Raw genomic sequence first — 16,957 nt, forward strand, 5'->3', positions numbered from 1 at the left:
TGGGATATGCAGAGGTCTGAAGAGGCACTCCAATCAAGGCAAACACAGATGCAGTGGCAAAAGCTTGAAGCACGAATGTAAATACATTGCTGTCACACACATTTGTGTAAGAGTCATAAACTGTACAAAATAGTTGCTTTGCTCAGCTTACTTTTATTTCAATTCCAGTAAAGTCTTCTTTTTGATTTGGAAAAAATCCCAAAGTAAGGATGTGTGTTCTTTAATTACTGTACAGTCTTTCCCAAAGAAAGATTATTTTTTTCTTTTTTTCTTTTTAAAGATGCAGCAGTGGAAAACTGCTGGGCAACCTTTTATCTCCATCACTTGCAAGTTTCAGTACATACTGTTTCATTTATAGAGTGTGCATTGCACAAGGTGTATCTACTCTTTATCTTCATGTTTTGTTTACAAATTAATGAACTAACATTGTGTTTGTTTACTAAAACATTTAAAACCCATTTTGTTATTACCCGCACATTCCTTGCTAGGTGAATTCGCTAAGATAATCAATAATGCTATTGTCTTAACCTCTGCATTTTCCCAAGTTCACTCTAAGAGAACTCTAAACTTCATCCCATGTGTAAACTTTGTGGCGACCTTTGATGACTTCAGATATTTCAGGAATTCTGCTGCTTTGGAAAAAAAAAAAAAAAAAAAAAAAAAAAAAAAGGCTTAATAAAGATATATTAAGCTGTAACTCCCTCACTTACTCTACTCTCTGAAAAGTCTCGTCTGGCAGAGTAAATGAAAATGATAACTTACAGCCATCCATTAGAATACCTTTAAAAGAGTTAATGGATGCTTTAAAGGAACATTTTGAAAATAAACAGCATGGATTTCCATCATTCCATCCTTTCTATTCTCATGGAGCACAATCAAACGGGACAGGCTTTGTATATTTTTGGAACCCATTACCAAGACAGACTTAAGGTCATGCACCAGAAAGAACTCACCCACTGTGAAAAGCTCTAAATTAGAAGCCAAAAAGTGTGTGCACATCTTATGCAAAGAGCTTCAACTGAAATCTTATTAAGCAGTCACTGAAACAACCCCTTAACAGATAAGAGTGTAGAAACATAAAAATATGTTTTTTCCCTTTACATTTAAAATGGAAGTAAAATTAAATTCAATTAGGCTGCTTTTCTGCCCGTGCTAAAAAGAGCTATTTGCATCAGGAAACAGCCCTACATACCTTGATAACAATCACATTTAAGATTTAATTGGACTTCCTTACTTCTGTCACCAGACCTTCCTGCAGCTTTGATGCTAAAAGAAACACTTATCTATTACATCTCTGCTCCGGCCTGCCATGCTTTTAAGAATGTATACCGCTGCTAGCTAAGACTAGGTTTTTTATTGTAAAAGCAAGAAGACAGAAGTTGAAAACTTTCAAAGCAGAGCATGCTGCAAGACAGGACAGAGGCTGTAATTCTCAATAGACTAAAAGCTGATTTTCAGTTAGGGTAAAGTAGAATATAGATAGTATCAGGTGTGAGTAAAAAATCAACCTCAAATCCAAACTTCCTCATTTCCCCAGCCAAGTAAAAGATTTAAAACGTTGCAAACTATGGGTTGATGACAAACTTTACCATGTCATACGTCTCTAGGAAGGCTCTTCACCTAAATCACAGATACATCAAGATACTTGTTTTTCTAGGTCTTCAGAGACCCAAAATAACATAAAAAAAAACATGGTAATATTTTTTAAAAAGAGAAGTTCAGAATGCTCACCACTTTATGTAAATTGTTAAATGAATTAGATTTATTGGTAACTGCACAGCCAAATTCAAAACCTGAGTGACTGCCAGATCTCTACAGCACTGATTTATTCCTTTTCTCTTATCTATAGATCTTTTCAAGATCTATACAAGATCCTGGAGTGAAAGGAAAAACAAGCAAGAATTGCTTGGTTCAAAGAATGTACATTATCATGTTGTTTGATGATCCTTGTACAGGTTCAAAAGAAATTTTAGAGTGTTAAAAGCTATCAGTTTTTATTTCCTTTTGATTTTTAATTAAATCAAACAAATACCTGTTTGTAACCTGAGGGCAGAATTTCACATTTAAATTTTACGTTGTAGGAACAAAGGAAAATTTTTAAAGAGGAATCCTCTGCACATCAGAAGATTCTTAATCTATACAAAAACAGTAAAATTGACCTAAAACAAGATACTGTTGGAAATACTGTACTTAAATGATCGTACCTAGTACTACTAATTTATTTTAAATCACAGTCGATATTTTTAACTAGGAACACAAAATAAAATCATGCAAACAAAACCAGAGGAACCAGCGTGATGTTTATTAGTTTCCAAAAATACACGGTATTGTTAAGAACTTTTTCCTCCACTGTATAAAAGGATGCTTGGTTATTAGGTAACTGTTTTAGCTGTATGTACTGTGAGTTTTCTCATGTTCGGTGGCAGCTATGATAAATTATCCCCAGAAACTAGCTGCATCCAAGCTTGACTTAATGTTGTGCATATTTTCTCGACGTTGTTTGGTATAAACGTTTGCCTCTCCTTTCTGTAGTCGTCGCCTCAGAGCAGACTTCTGCTGTTTTGTCAGCTGACGTTTTATCTTCCTTTTCACCAGTTCCTACAAATAAATAAACAATTCAGTATCAGAAGTTTTTGAACATCATTTAGTACTAACATTACCATAATGACACTGTATTCTCAGTACTAACATGAACATGTGGTAGTGAACCTGTCGAGAAGACCACCATGCGCTGAGCAGCTGGTGATCCACACCAGGGTTAACTCGAGTTTGCCCAGGCCTGCCCTGTGCTGTGCTGCCCATACTGTGTGGCCCCAGAACCCCCTGTGGGGCTGCACAAATCCCTTGGCCTGGGGCAAACTCAGCCAGCTTCTTGGGACAGAGGAGCCTGCAGGCAGCTTCCGCCTGGTTCCAGTGATTACCACTGCTCTGTGGTCTTGCCTTTATCTAACAGAGCAGAAAGAAGTTATAATAAGAACTTCACCTCTTCTCAACAGCAGAAATTGAGCAAGCAGAGTTGTTTCTTTGTAAGAAAATCATGTAATTATCTCAACTGAGTGAAAGGGGAGAACCTCTGCTACAGACAAGGTCTACAGTATAGCTATGTGGTTTGGAGTCAGGGTCAGGGCTCTAGCATTTGAAGGGGTGTACGATCACCTGTGCTATTTTTTTTTCTTTTAGCATTAGCTCTAATAAAAAGCATCTTAGGTGATATCTTGCAGAGTTTAGGTGCCTTTCATTCAGGAATCATAATGAACCAGTACTTTTCAGTGCAAAACATATGCCTTCAGCAAAAATGATAATGTCCTGTGCTTGCAGATTTGACAAACATCTTGTAAGTAGAAAAAGAACCAAGAGAGTTTGCTCCAGCACAAGGAGAGATCTCCTTGTCCTTATCACAACCCATGAATATTTTTTACGTCATCATGTTTTCTCCCCCTTTTTCCACCTGAGGACAGGGCTAAGAGAAGCATGGAGGAGCTGAGGTACCTGCTGGTGCAAAATTACCCCACAATCTAGTAACATTTCTTTTGCATTTACCCCAATTTCTCTTGCCTTGTTTTTTGTTTATGATACTGTCAGCACATTAAGTAGTAAGTTGGTAGTTAAGTCAGGAACCAGAAAGAATTCTTTTGGCACTGTTTAAAAACTGCTGTGACTAATACAACTAAATTATGCAAATACAAGGTAGTCAATAAATCCAGGTACCCAATCCTGATTTCAGTAAGAATGCTGTAGTAATTACATAGTATTCACCTGAATAGTAGTTTCCTAAGCTTTACCACGTGCAGGTTGACTATCAAAAATGTGAATAAAAAGAGTAGTATAAGATCTGTCTTTCTTTCCTCGGAAGCTTAGCAGAACTCAGTATTTAAACAAGAGCATTTTGGAAATTAAATCTGTGAATGCTCTTTAAAAATATTCCAGAAGAAATTCCTGAGGAAAGCTGGTAAGAACTAGTTTAAACTGGGCCACTGATGTTTTTCTTCTGTCAGTAAGACAATTGTCATCCTCTGCTTTTTATAGGCAGAGCTCTGAAAGAAGGCTTCTCTACTTCTCCCACTTCAGTGGACAGATGACTTCCTTCACAGTTCATACAAGGCTCGCTAGAAGAAACTTTGCAATACAAATACCAGATATTTTCACTATGCAAAAATGTAAATTCACAAAATACTACTGCTCAATCACAGCATGCAAGTCTCACTAGTCTCTCCATCATCCTAAGCCTGACTGTAAGCAAAATGAATAAACAAATCTATCATTTATTATTTAAATTTTTGCATAGTTTGCATTATTTCCTATAATTAAATTGCAGCAGTCCCTACAAAGATTTGTACAAGCACAACAAGACATTTTATTTTGTCTGGAATAGCTTATTGTCTGTAACTCATAAGGCTTTCTTTTTGGCACAGTCACCCAGCTATGACTGCACCTACTGCTATTACTGCTATTGTTTATACATGCCCATACGAATTCCTTCTGTGTGTTTAATCTGGAAACCTGCTTATGTTTTAATGTGTTTCTTCATTGAGAAAGCTATATAAACAACAGAGAAGTGCTAGAAGCAGTAACAGGCATTGGCTCTAAGCAGCTCAGTGGGTCTTACTGCAGTGCCTTTTGTGTTTTTCATTTTGCAATCACGTTCTGATGTTACAAATAGCTCATCATGCATATCCTTTCTTTAGTTCTAGTATTCAAAAGTTCAAATAAGATTTAACAATGGGCAGAAACATTTTACTTAGCGTAAGAGCATATAAATGGAAAGATTACACAAAGTAAATTGACACAGGATGTTTATGTGGCTGAATCTCTTGAAAGCTGCTTCTGCTTTTATCTTTCTTTTAGAACAGAATATTAGGTACTTAAATGCCATTTGAATATTTTAACAAGTTTGATGTGTCTGCCTACAGAAAAAACATGTGTTCGCTAAACAATCAGGAAGGTTTCTACAGTGAGTGACCACTGCTACCACCTACTGGTGTACAGAAATATAATTTCAAATAGGGATCTATAGGCGATTCCAAAAGAAATCCTACACATTTAGGTTAGCAAACTGAAAGGGAAAAAATATGTATCGCATGGATCAGAAGCCAGGCGATTCCTAGCATTTATCCTAGCTCTTCTTTACTTCATTTCATAATTCAAGGCTAATTCTTTTTCTCCTTAATAAGGCACAAGGCCATGTCCTACAGTAAGAACAGGGATGACTAACAAAAGTCTCTCTTTCCTTCACACGAAGTCCTGTAAAAGTCTTACACAACTTGCAAACATGCTGTTCCCTAGAACATTTATTTATGCATAAAACTGGCCTTTCTTCCATTTAAAATTTAGACACACTCTTTAAAATGTGATAGAGGTAGCCATACTGGATAGTATACTGAGTAGGGATGAAGAAAGATGTAAAATTCTGCCACAAAGAATTGATTTATGTAATGCTGAAAGTCAAATTCATATTGCCAAAGACACCATGACCACAATGAATTCATATCTATGTTTCAGAAATGTGGTAAGAGATGTGTTAAAAAGACAGATGAAAAAAGGCCAAGTTAAATCTTTACTCACGCATGCAAATTTAAAATACAAAAACATTAATTATGGGCAACAGAATTGATTTCTAGCAACAGAAATGAAATTAAAGTTGCTAATGCCGGAGTAGAGCTTTTGTGAAAGAGCAAAGAACAACACATGAAGTACAGCACTGGATATAATTCACTTGTAAACATGTAGAAAGCATCAGACCTATTTTCTGTGAACATGGAACTACAAACCAAAGATGTACATAGTAGTAATCAATTAAAGACATTGACTGCTAACTACGTATTTGTAAAAATATCTTCAACAGCTACGTCCTAAGATGGTATCAGAGTAAACTAGACAGTAGCAGTAATAATTACCGGTGGAATGGTTGAACAGCTCCCAACACTGCTGGCTGACGTACTTTTAGTTCTTGTTCTGTGCTCCGCAATATGAACCATACTGTCTTCATTTCTAAAATATGTAAATTAATGTTTTATTCCATTCAGTGAGCATCATGTTTCAGTCATTTTTTTGATATACAATCAAAAGTGCTAGCAGAACATTTGAGTACTACAGAAAGAACATTTACATTTGAAATATTAACACTAGTTTAAAAAACATATTTTATGACAGGAAGGATTATAGTGCCATAGCCACATACATACTACACAAAGTAGTGTAAGAAAAAGAAGCTTCAGAACACTAAAAAGATTAATTCAGATTCTGTACATTGCCTAGGCGTAGAATTTCATGAAAAAGGAAAAATTCAAAAAGAAAACAGGGTATATGAACTTTATATATGCATTCAGGTACATGGGGAGCTTGCAAACTAATAGTTTGAATTTTATATAAGAAGGGGTTAGCTTAAAGGTAAGAAGGAATTTCCAAGTGTGTCAGTAAAGGCATTAAAAGCCACATGGTATGACGTTCAGTAAAATATATTTGAATAATATATTCCAAAGAGCTTGTTCTTGCTAATTTCAGCCGAATGAGGGGCAGAGGCTGAGAAAGAGCACTCTAATTATAAACTCATTTGTCAAAGCTACTTAGCAGCAGCAGCGTTTTAATACTAAAATATTCGCTGTAAGGCTGAGCGTTTAGTTAACTCGGTATTCATATTTTCTAAGCAATCTTCCAAAAAAAAAAAAAAAAATAATAATAATCCTGACATTAGATTTTAATATTTCAAACCTGTACTGTAATCAATGGTATAGTTTATATAGAGATATGTCATTTACTCTTGACTTTCTCTTTCATATCCAATATCCTTTCTGACTACTGTGAGTTCATAGCTCAAAAAAGTTTCTTGATAACAAGATCAGCTGCTTAATTACAAGAAAACCTGTATTGGTTTGAATTTTCCATCTTTTAATTTGTATCTTTCCATGGCATTCCTCTCCTGACTTGACACTAAGGTGCAATGCTATTTGGAGAGAACAGTGTGATTGTAGTTGTTAACCTTGATGCTGAGTTGTAAACACTATCAGGTTCGATAATTTCCCAAAGGCTGAGATCTGATGGAGCCAATTCTCAAAGATTAAAAGATATCAGGTAATTGATGATCTTTGAGGATGTCATCTCCATAGATTCTTATTTCAGCTTCCTTTCTTGCTTCTTTAGGATAGAATTTATGGTTTGTCCTCAGGGGAGGAAGAAAAAACAAAAGAAAACAAACAAACAAAATAAAACTGAAACAGGTGGAACTTGCACCCTTCTTTTAAAAAAAAAAAAAAAAAAAAAAAAGCCTTTGGGGTTACTTGCATCTCCAAAACTCAGTTAGTGAATATTCTGAGGCTTGTGACTTGCGCTTGTATGTGCACTTGAAAGGCTCAAATTTGGGGAGGCAATACACTGGAAGAAGGTGATGTAGAAGTAGAATTTTAACTGTCAGTTATATTGGGTCATCTGATAGCTTTTTATGGTACTCAGGGTAGATACAAGTACCTTCTTATGCTTAATTTGAGCACCTCTCCCTAGCAGGAAGTTGAATATCTCTGTCTAGAACTATTCCGACTTCAGAACAGCACTTTAAAACACGTTCCTGACACAAATCCTTTATCAGAAGTGTCCAAGCATTAGGAGAGATTTGGGCTCACTGAACTGTGATGCAGCAGTACTTTGAAAGAGAAGTTTAATCAAGTTTGAATGCTTGAACAAACACAATATTCTGTGGGATTGGTGTTGTTTTAGTGTGTACCTGAATGCTTTTCCATTGCAAGAAAAACTTCTTAACAATAATGGCGCAATAAACTATTTTATTAACCATAAAACTTGCGTGCCATTTCTAGAAATGCATCTTTTGCCATTGAGAGTGGGAGATGAAAGGACTGCTCAGACTTGCAGCCATCTGAAAAGTATATATATATATATATTTTTTTTTCTCTAAAAAGGGAAAAAAAAGTTAATATTTAACTTCCATATTTCATTTCCTCAGTATTATTTCCTTCAGTGACAGGATCGTATTTTGGAGGAAAAGACCTAGTTAAAGAAGTGCTAGTGGAGTAGAAATTGGGAAGTTCTGCAATTAAGAGCCTTTACCAGGCTCCAGGATAGCTATGAAAGCATATAAGAAAATCTAAATGGCTACTGTATGGCTTAGAAAAGATCCCATGAACTTGTTTTTTTGCTATTTTCAGAGAGATTTGCATCTACCTTTTTATCAAATATCTTCATGAATACCAGAAAAAATCCAGGTATCCTTGCCATTAAAATGTCAAAAAAAAATTGCCTAAAATCAACTAATTAGAGCTTTAAATTATATTTAAAGATTGGGCTTTTCTTAACAAGCTAAAAGCACATTTACTAAGGCAAAGTAAGGCAAAGTTTTAAATCCTTGGTTTTGTTTGAGAGAAATATTCTGCAAGCCAGCCAACTGTGGAAGTTGTGTGAATTTTGTACTTAATATTTTGCGTACGTACATAAAGCTCCAAATGACCTATTTTTAAATAAAGGACAATGATAACACCCTGTAGGAGGGTCAGACAGATCATTTTGTCAGAAATCACATGTAAAACGAGGGCCAAATTCACTTTAATCGGACCCACCGAGAACAAGTTTCAAGTCAAAGCCTTCAACTCATTTACATCAACAGCCGAGACTTCTAGCAGTCTGACCTGGTAGCTGGGCCAGGTTAAAACAAACAAACAAATGAAAAACTTTCATCTGTTGCTGTTCCAGTCTGTCAAATTACCAAGATAAAATCATTTTACTACTGTGTTCTGAGGTGTATTTTAGTTAGTGAATTACTTCCTAGCCCTCCTCTTAACTGCCTGGTTCCTGTCAGCAAAGTCAGGCCCACCAATTAGCGCAGGCTAATTCTGCTCCTTTTTATATGTGTGCCTCCTTTGTTATGCTGTACATTGTTCACTAGTTGGGATATCTACTGACAATTAGGGAATGAGGCAGACACAAAGACTAATTTGATCACCCGGAGACCTGCCTCCCAAGATCCCTGTGTAGGCAGTGGAGACACAGCAGTACCTCCAGGGCACTCCAGCTGAGGTTTCAGCTCGCCTTCGCCCTCTAGAGAAGCCTCCTTCTTTCCATTAACTACAGGGAAAGACTGGCATCCCCAGGCAAGAGATGGCCCCTCTCAACCACGCTCCCATTTTAATAAGGGAAGTCAGCGACAGAGTTTGACTTTTGAGTTTCAGGGCAAAGGCTGCTCGTCCGCCACGCTGGAAACGGGCCTGGTCCGGCTGCCTGATGGAGCTCATCCCAGCCCAGCTCCCGACCTGGCCCCATAGGCACCTTGTGCCTCCAAAATCAGCAATTCCCTTTGGGCACACTTCTATGTGCTCTCGGGACACTCCTGGCCTCACCAGGAGGACAGAATGAGGGAGGAATGGCAGTGGGGTGAACCTTTCACGTGAATTAAAGTCATTAAGTAAGGTTCTGTTTGTTAGGTTAATTGCGGTATTGATCCTCCAAGTCCCTCAATTTGGAGTAGTATATAACTGATACAATTTCAGTTCAATAATTTTTGTTGGTGAAAACATGCATTTTACCTGTATTCAGCTTAGTTTCTTTATGCCTTTTTCCCTAGCCAGTTCACACACTGTCAGTTGTAGACTGGACTGCCTGTAAGTGTTGGGTGTATGGCAGACATCATGGATGATAACCATTGAGACACAAATATTTTAATTGTTGAACATTCAAATTCAAATGTTGGTCAAAATAGTTTTGATACCACTGGAAAAATTGAGAGGGAATCTGGTTCTTGAAAATTTAATCTTTATGAAAACACTTAAAGATGAGATGTCTTTAATTTATGAAAACAAATTATATCAATTTGACTCTTTCAAATTTAAAATTTCCCATCAATATCAACATTCATCTGGCAATTTATTATTCTTTGCTATCTTCGTTTTTTGTAGAATCATTTTAAAGTTGTGAATAACATGCTGTGTGCAGTGTCTGTGTGCAGTGTCTCAGTGATAGTCCTATTATATGGTGAGATAAAATCACAGGCCTTCCTGGTTAATCCTGGATATGTTTCACTTAAAAAAAAAACAAAAAACAAACAAACAAACAAAAAAAAACAAAAAAGCAAAAAAAAAAAAACAAAAAAAACAACAACAAAAAAAAAAAACAAAAAAAACAAAAAAAACATTTTTTTGCTGTTAAACCTTACATTCTGTTAAGGAAAAATTCAGGTACAATAAAGTGCAAGACTGAAAGGCTTATGGCAAATTTGTAATGAGGAAAATATTTCACAGAATCGCAGAATATCCTGAATTGGAAGGAACCCACAATGATCATCAAGTTTAACTCCTGGGTCCTTAAATGACCGCCCAGAAAATCAGACCACATGTCTGAGAGCACTGTCCAAATGCTTTTTGAACTCCAGCAGAGAGTGAGGACAGAGTGAGGTCAGCACTTAGCACAGATTCTGGAACTGTATGACGCTTTTTGTTGTAGAAACGTACTGGATGCTTGGACACTTGTACTGGATGCTTGGACGCTCGTACTGGATGCTTGGACACTCGTTAAGATTCAGCTTGAAATTGTGATTTCTGACTGCAGCAAATCCTTTGGAATCATAAATAGCTGTGAAGTCCTGTTTACACAGCTGCCAGTTAAGGTTATTGTGTCTGTTTTGCTTCGTAGTTGCGAAATCTTGGGCAGAAGTGGTAAAATTGGGTGTTGCAAGACCACAGGCAAAGGCCGTTAAAAAACGTGCCCCAAAACGAAGACCAATGAAGAAGACAACACAGTCACCAAAGGTATTTGTTTTACTTCTTTTTAAGGTTTGGGGGTTTGCTTAACCTTGAAACAGCTTGTTGGCATTTAACTGCAGAAGCTGGAAGTTTGAGATTTTGGCAAGATGTTAAATGGGTATTGGTGTCTTTCTCACAGCGTGTAAATCTACTTGAATTTACTGAAATGTATTAATTCAAAACATCTTAAGAATGTATCTAAATAACTAATTGTGTTGGGTGGATGGAGTAAGTATTTGTCCCTTGTCTGTAGTTGAAGCTGTAGTGCTGTTTGAAAGAGGTTCTGTTCCGGTTTAACCACTTTACGTGGTGGTGAGGTTGGTCGTTGGATGATGGTGAAGGTCTTTCCCAACCTAAAGGATTCTATGCAGGTGGAAAGGAGTAAGACTGAAAGACTCTCAGGATAATCCCTGAGCGTTTCTGAAAGCTAAGAAAACTTGTCTCAGATGCTCATTGAGCGTAGTCACTCAAATCTTAAACGAATATATGAGCTGCATTTCACAACGAATCAGCCCTTTAAAGTAGCTGCAATTTAACCACTTCTGTATGCCCAGCAGTCTGTATTAGCTAAACACGACCAATAAATTTGTGGAATCTCTTGAGTGATTCTGGCTAGGTTTTAAATAAAAGGGATCTTTGTGTCCTAATTTTTATTTATTTATTTATTTATTTATTTCCTTTTTTTCCTCCAGAAAGAAAAATAAAAGGTCATTTTAGCACAGGTCATGCAGAATCTCCTGCTACAGTAGTTGTAGGCAGAGCGCACTCTACCACTGGTAGAATAGCTGGACAGGTCCTTAAAGTGGTGAAAAATCCAATCTTGAAACAAAACTTGAATATGGATGAAAGCTTCACAGGTACGTTGTGAGATTTTTAAAACCTGTTACTGGTTCTGCCAACTGTGCACTTTTTTTTTTTTTTTTTTCCGAAACAAGTGCTCATTTTTCTGAATATAATTTATAGGGCTGGCTGAGATGTTTAACACTCCAGAAAATACAAGTGGAAAAACATCACCTTCAAGCACTGTTCGTGACAGTGATCTTACACCACCGTGCACGACAATGGACACTTCTGAACTGCGTACTCCTGAAGAATCTGGTATGGTTGTTAATTGGAAAGAAATTATTAAAGTATACTTTGGGGTAGCTGTGTCTGCAACTCACTGATAGTGCATAGCCTAATGCTAGGCAGACTTAGTGTAGAGATAAAGCATCTTGCAACCATTGATTTTTTTTTTATCATGTATTGGAGGACATTTTCCAGTAGTTCCAGTTATTTTTTTTGGTAGGTGTTATTTTTTTATTCATTCAGTTTTATATCGAACTTCTAAATGCTGAAGTATTGTTTCAGGCAAACCTTGTGTTGAAGCATGGCAATCCTTTAATCAATTGTCAGGGGATACATCTAGATTCAATGACAAAATCTTACAGCAGGGAGTGGTTATGCTGTAGAATTTTGCAAAGATTCTACTTAAGAAAAATGTCAGATTAGGAAGATTTGTGTTAAGATGATCCTTAGCTTTTTTTTTCTGTCTTTTGCATATGACTTTGCATATCAGTCGTGTTCCTGAATAACTCAGAATTCTTTAAATTCTGTTTTACTAAGAATTTAGCAAAAGTGAGCATCTAGTGAATCACCAACAAAAATCAAGAATGAATTATCCAATATTCAGAGTAGTAATACTAATGATTTTTATCAGATTAAATAAAAAATCATCAAGGTTTTTTAGGCTTAATTTTTTTAACGTATGCTGTGCCTTGTAGGAGCTAATTGCCTTCTTGCTAATTACCAAACCAATTGCTGAAACACAGTTTTGGATTTAGCTTGTAGAAAGCTTTGGCTGATTGAATCCATTTTTTACTTAGTTATACAGCGATTGGAATGTTTGGATTTCCTGCTTAGTTTGTTTGCCAAATTAGATAAACCTACTGTTTATTTCAGGAGAGATGATGGTGTCACCATTAAATACTCCAGATTCTTCAGGAGAGATACTGGATTGTCATGACATCTCAGATTTGATGAGAGAGGAGGAATCTCCAAAGTCTATATTTGAAATAATGTACTCCAGAATTCCAGAAGGAATAGCTATGCTGGAAGAAGATCTTGATGTGGACAGCGTATCATTAAGTGCAGAGAAACAAGCCTCTCAGGTGAAATTGGAAAGTAAAAGGAAAACACCAGATGAGAAGTTGGAGTCAGTCAACGTTGGATCAGCCATCAAGCAGCCATTAAAAACCCCAGAGAAGAAGCCAGGACTTGTAGAGGTCCTGTCGGGCATCAAGCAGCTTATGAAGACTGCCAAGCAGAAGTCAGAGGAAACAAAGGTAAAATATTTTCTTTAGCTTTTGGAAAGAGTTTATTTAAGCTTGGAGCCTGTGGTTGAAGTGAACTCTTAGGCCATCTAATAAGACATGTTTTATATCATTGTATTTTCATTAAAATATCTCATGCACAAGACCTGTGGCTGACAAAATACCTTCTGGAAGAGCACCTGATGTTTATTTGAAAACAGTGAAGTTGACAACCTGTGTTTTCCTTGGTAGCTTTGTCCAGGTGTGAATGGGTAAAAACCAGAAGATGCAGCTGAGTACAAATTTGAAGGAGCACTTTTTTTCTAGTCATTTGTTTCTGTTATGTTTAAAGCACCCTTAAATTACTTACAGACTACAATGGAGTTCTTTCTGTGCCTTCCTTTTCATAAGTGGGATATATGCATGTTTGTTTTTTTTTTGTACAGCTTCTTCATAGCTTGTAGATTAAATTCAAAACACTTTTTTTCTTTAAACATCCAAGAGCACTGAGCTTTTGCCAAAATTTGGTGTTACCACGTAGTCAGTTGATTGCTCTTCATGCCCATAAGGCTTTCATTCACTGCTTGCTGAATGGACACCAATTCTACTCTGTTTGCTTGTATTAGTATGTACTTTGTTTAGAGGAACCCTACCTAAATGGCTGCTGAGGCTGCTCTGGGTTACCATTTTGACCTTACAATTCGCACCTTCATCACTCTTGTCATTGGTGTATTTTATTAGCCTCGATTTTTGTTGACTCCCAGATCCATAGATTAAAATGAGTATTGCTGGTCTGTGTAGAACTACAATAAAACACTTCAAAACATTCAAATGATTTAGATTCAATAACCCTCTTTTTCTAATCTTACTAGACAATGTTCAGCCCGTTTACTGAATGCTTTTTAAAACTCTACTGTGTTGTCTTTCACTGTAAAAACTGCTACACTAGCTCAGATAACAAGTATTAAGTTCAATTTTGTGGTAGTACCAAATATATGATGCAGTTAGCAAACGAAGTTGGCTTCATTTTCTCATAAAGTATTTGGCAGGACTTTTTTCAACTGTTTCACTCCCAATTTTCTATTAGTTAACTATTTCTTGTCCTGTCAGACACACACAAAAGTATTGATTATTGCTTATTTCTTTAGGTCAGGTCAGAAAATGTTATGGATCCTAAGCAGGAAGATGCTGTAACTGCTTGTACTAATGGCAGTCGTGAGTATGGTAAGTACAAACACTTTTATTTTAACTAGAGTAATAATGAATATGCAGGACTGTGTGTGTTGTTAGGAAGTTTCAACGTGTTGTAAAAATTCCAAATTATATAGTATGGAAGGAGCAAATATCTCAGGGAATTTGAGCAGTAATCTGTAACACAAACCAGTGTTGGCATTCTATTGGTGTTTAAAAAATGGTGTAGTAGTTTGATGTAATAACGGTGGCATCTCCAAACATACCAGTGTAAAAAACAAACAAACAAAAAATCACCTGTTGCTAAGGTATCCACTTAAAATCACCTTTATTTGCAAAGACTTTCAAAATATATCTTAAAGCTTGAGTGCTACCTGTCAAATAAAACAAATAACTCTGTGTACTAAACTGGGTTTTATTCTAGGAGTCTGTTTAAATCCCTGTTACTTTTTAAAATAAAATATGATTCATTTGAGCAAGACCGCTTTACTAGGAAAATGAAAACTCAAGAGATACTTTGATCGGGCATAGTAATGTATAGCTTTTGATTGTGCTCTTTTCTATATGACAAACTTTGTAGGGGGGAATAAAACTGTTTTAGAAGACAAAGGAAATACTTCACAAGATAAAGATTCTCAACAAAAGTTGTCAACTAGTGAAGACCACTCTACCCAGAGACTAACAAGGGGCAGACCAAGGAAGACTGTACATCCACCTTCAACAAAGCAGTGTGAAAAGGATTTAAATTCAAAAGAATTGCAAGGTCTGGAGAAAAAGAGCATCCAAGAAGAGATGGGAGAGATCAGTACTTCAACTTCAGTAGCTAAAAATACAGGAAGAGGAAGGAGAACAAATCTTTGCATGGAAAAAGAAATTGTTTCAAAGCATCCTGTTGAGAAAACAGTTGAAACCGTTTCACTTGTGGAAACGCAGGTTGATACTCGAAGACCAAGAAGAGGTAAAACTAAGGAACCTAAGGAGCTAAAACATCCTAGTGAGGATCTTGAGTCTTCTGAAAAAGATTCTTCAGTGCTACAAAAAGATCCTGCAAATAGGAAACAGGCTTTGCAGGAGTATGATATCAGTAGCACATCTGTAACTGAAGATGATCAAAGCAGAAAGACAGAAGGCGTATCTAGTAGCACTCAGGATGAAAATCACCAACTGCAAACAGATTTAAAAAAATCTGAAAACGCATCTGACAAAGGTAGTGTAGAAGACAGAGAAGAAATTCTTCTATTGCATCAGAAGAGGTCTAGAGGAATGAAAAAAATAGAACACACAGAAGCACTGCTTCCACCCAAAAGACAAAGAAGAGCTAGGAATGAACAGGTTGAACAAGCTCCTTCAGAGGAACTTCATGGGACGACAAGGAAACTTCGTAAACACCAATCAGCAAAATTACTACAAGGTGATGAGCAGACTTCTGAGACTGCCCCCACAGAAGCATCTGGAAACAGAACTGAACTTGAAGTAAAGGTAACAGAAAAAAGAGGTAAGTCTTCAAGAAATGCTAGAAAACAACCAACAGAAGTAAAACCAGACATGTGCGGGATGGCACTTGAAAATACACAGAATGTTCAGAAAGCCAAGGAGACTTCAAATGAAACCATTACGGAAACAAAATCACCCACCAAAAATGAGAGGAAAGTATCTCTGGGAGATGAAGCGGAAAATGCTCAGGAAAATACTACAAAGGCATCTCAAAGATTAAAGTCAGAATCACCTTCTGGAGAGACAGATAAAATGCCAGTAACTGTTCTCAACTTGGAATTCAAACAAGAAGCAAACAGAACTAGAAGCAGGAGAGGGAAAAAAGACTCTTCAGAGAAGAAGGCTGATGAATTTGCCCAGGATGTAAACAGCCTAGATCTTATGCTTAAATGTAAGTCAGAAACACAGGAATCTTCTCCCAAAGAGTCTTCAGCCTCTAGTTGTGTCAAGCAGGCACACCAAGTAATGAAAGACCAGAACAACACAGCTGACACATTGGTAACTGCTCTAAACAGTGATGGCATTGCTCATAGACATCAAAAGCAGACAAGAAATGAGCAGGAAGCAAATGAACCAAAGCAAACTGAAATCCTGCAAGAGAATCGAACACAGGCAAAAGCAAATGCATCAGCAAGGGACAAAAGAAAAGAGATTGATCTAGCAGCAGAGGCAAAAAGTTCAGCTTCTCTCCAGAGAAAACGTGGCTTGTCAGAAACTGATGACAAAGAGGAGAGTACTAATGAAGAACAAAACGTGCTTTTGGAATCGGTGTCCTGTGCAAAAGCAAAGCCATTAGGAAGGGGCAGAAGGAAAGAAACTCCTCCAGTGTCACACACAACTAATTCCATTTCTCTTAGAAGAAAACGTGGTTTGCCAGCAGATAATGGTAAAGAAGAGGCTCTTAAAGATCAAAATGTTCCGTTAGGAGCAGTTGTTTCAAGTCTAAAAGATCAACCAAAAAGAGGCAGAAGGAATGAAGCTGCCATATTATTAGAAGCCACAAGTTCTACTCCTGCTCGGGGAAAACGTAACTTATCAAAAGAAAGTAGCAGAAATAATAATCATAGGAAAGCTAAACAAATGATTTCTGAAAAACCCTCTTCCGAAGAAAAAATTGACCTTTCAAAAGGGTACTCAGGGAAAAAGTGTAGTATCACTTCACTGGCTGTTAGTTCTAGTTCACTTCAAGGTTTGCCAGAAGATGGTAAGAATGAAACTCCCAAAGAGCAACAGGGTATACTTTTG

At 36.8% G+C, this 16,957-nt stretch overlaps 2 protein-coding genes across 3 annotated transcripts in view; one reads left to right on the top strand and one right to left on the bottom strand.

Moving 5' to 3' along the window:
* The window catches only part of LOC140002817 (uncharacterized), a 60,122-nt gene that overhangs the window by 22,545 nt on the left and 20,620 nt on the right, over positions 1–16,957 (top strand). The window contains exons 4-8 of the mRNA XM_072040210.1: positions 10,627–10,743; positions 11,423–11,593; positions 11,700–11,834; positions 12,678–13,060; positions 15,152–15,425. Coding sequence (XP_071896311.1) covers positions 10,627–10,743; positions 11,423–11,593; positions 11,700–11,834; positions 12,678–13,060; positions 15,152–15,425 — 1,080 coding nt within the window. The remainder of the gene's footprint in view (positions 1–10,626; positions 10,744–11,422; positions 11,594–11,699; positions 11,835–12,677; positions 13,061–15,151; positions 15,426–16,957) is intronic.
* LOC140002784 (serine/threonine-protein kinase RIO2-like) overlaps positions 2,281–16,957 on the bottom strand; it is a 100,107-nt gene continuing 85,430 nt past the window's right edge. For both annotated transcript variants that reach the window (XM_072040012.1, XM_072040011.1), the window contains 2 exons: positions 5,895–5,988; positions 2,281–2,598 (listed from right to left, as the gene is read on the bottom strand). The gene's annotated coding sequence lies outside the window, so the exon portion shown is untranslated. The remainder of the gene's footprint in view (positions 2,599–5,894; positions 5,989–16,957) is intronic.

This window comes from Anas platyrhynchos, chromosome 6, assembly GCF_047663525.1.
Source record: "Anas platyrhynchos isolate ZD024472 breed Pekin duck chromosome 6, IASCAAS_PekinDuck_T2T, whole genome shotgun sequence".
Classification (NCBI taxonomy): Eukaryota; Metazoa; Chordata; class Aves; order Anseriformes; family Anatidae; genus Anas; species Anas platyrhynchos.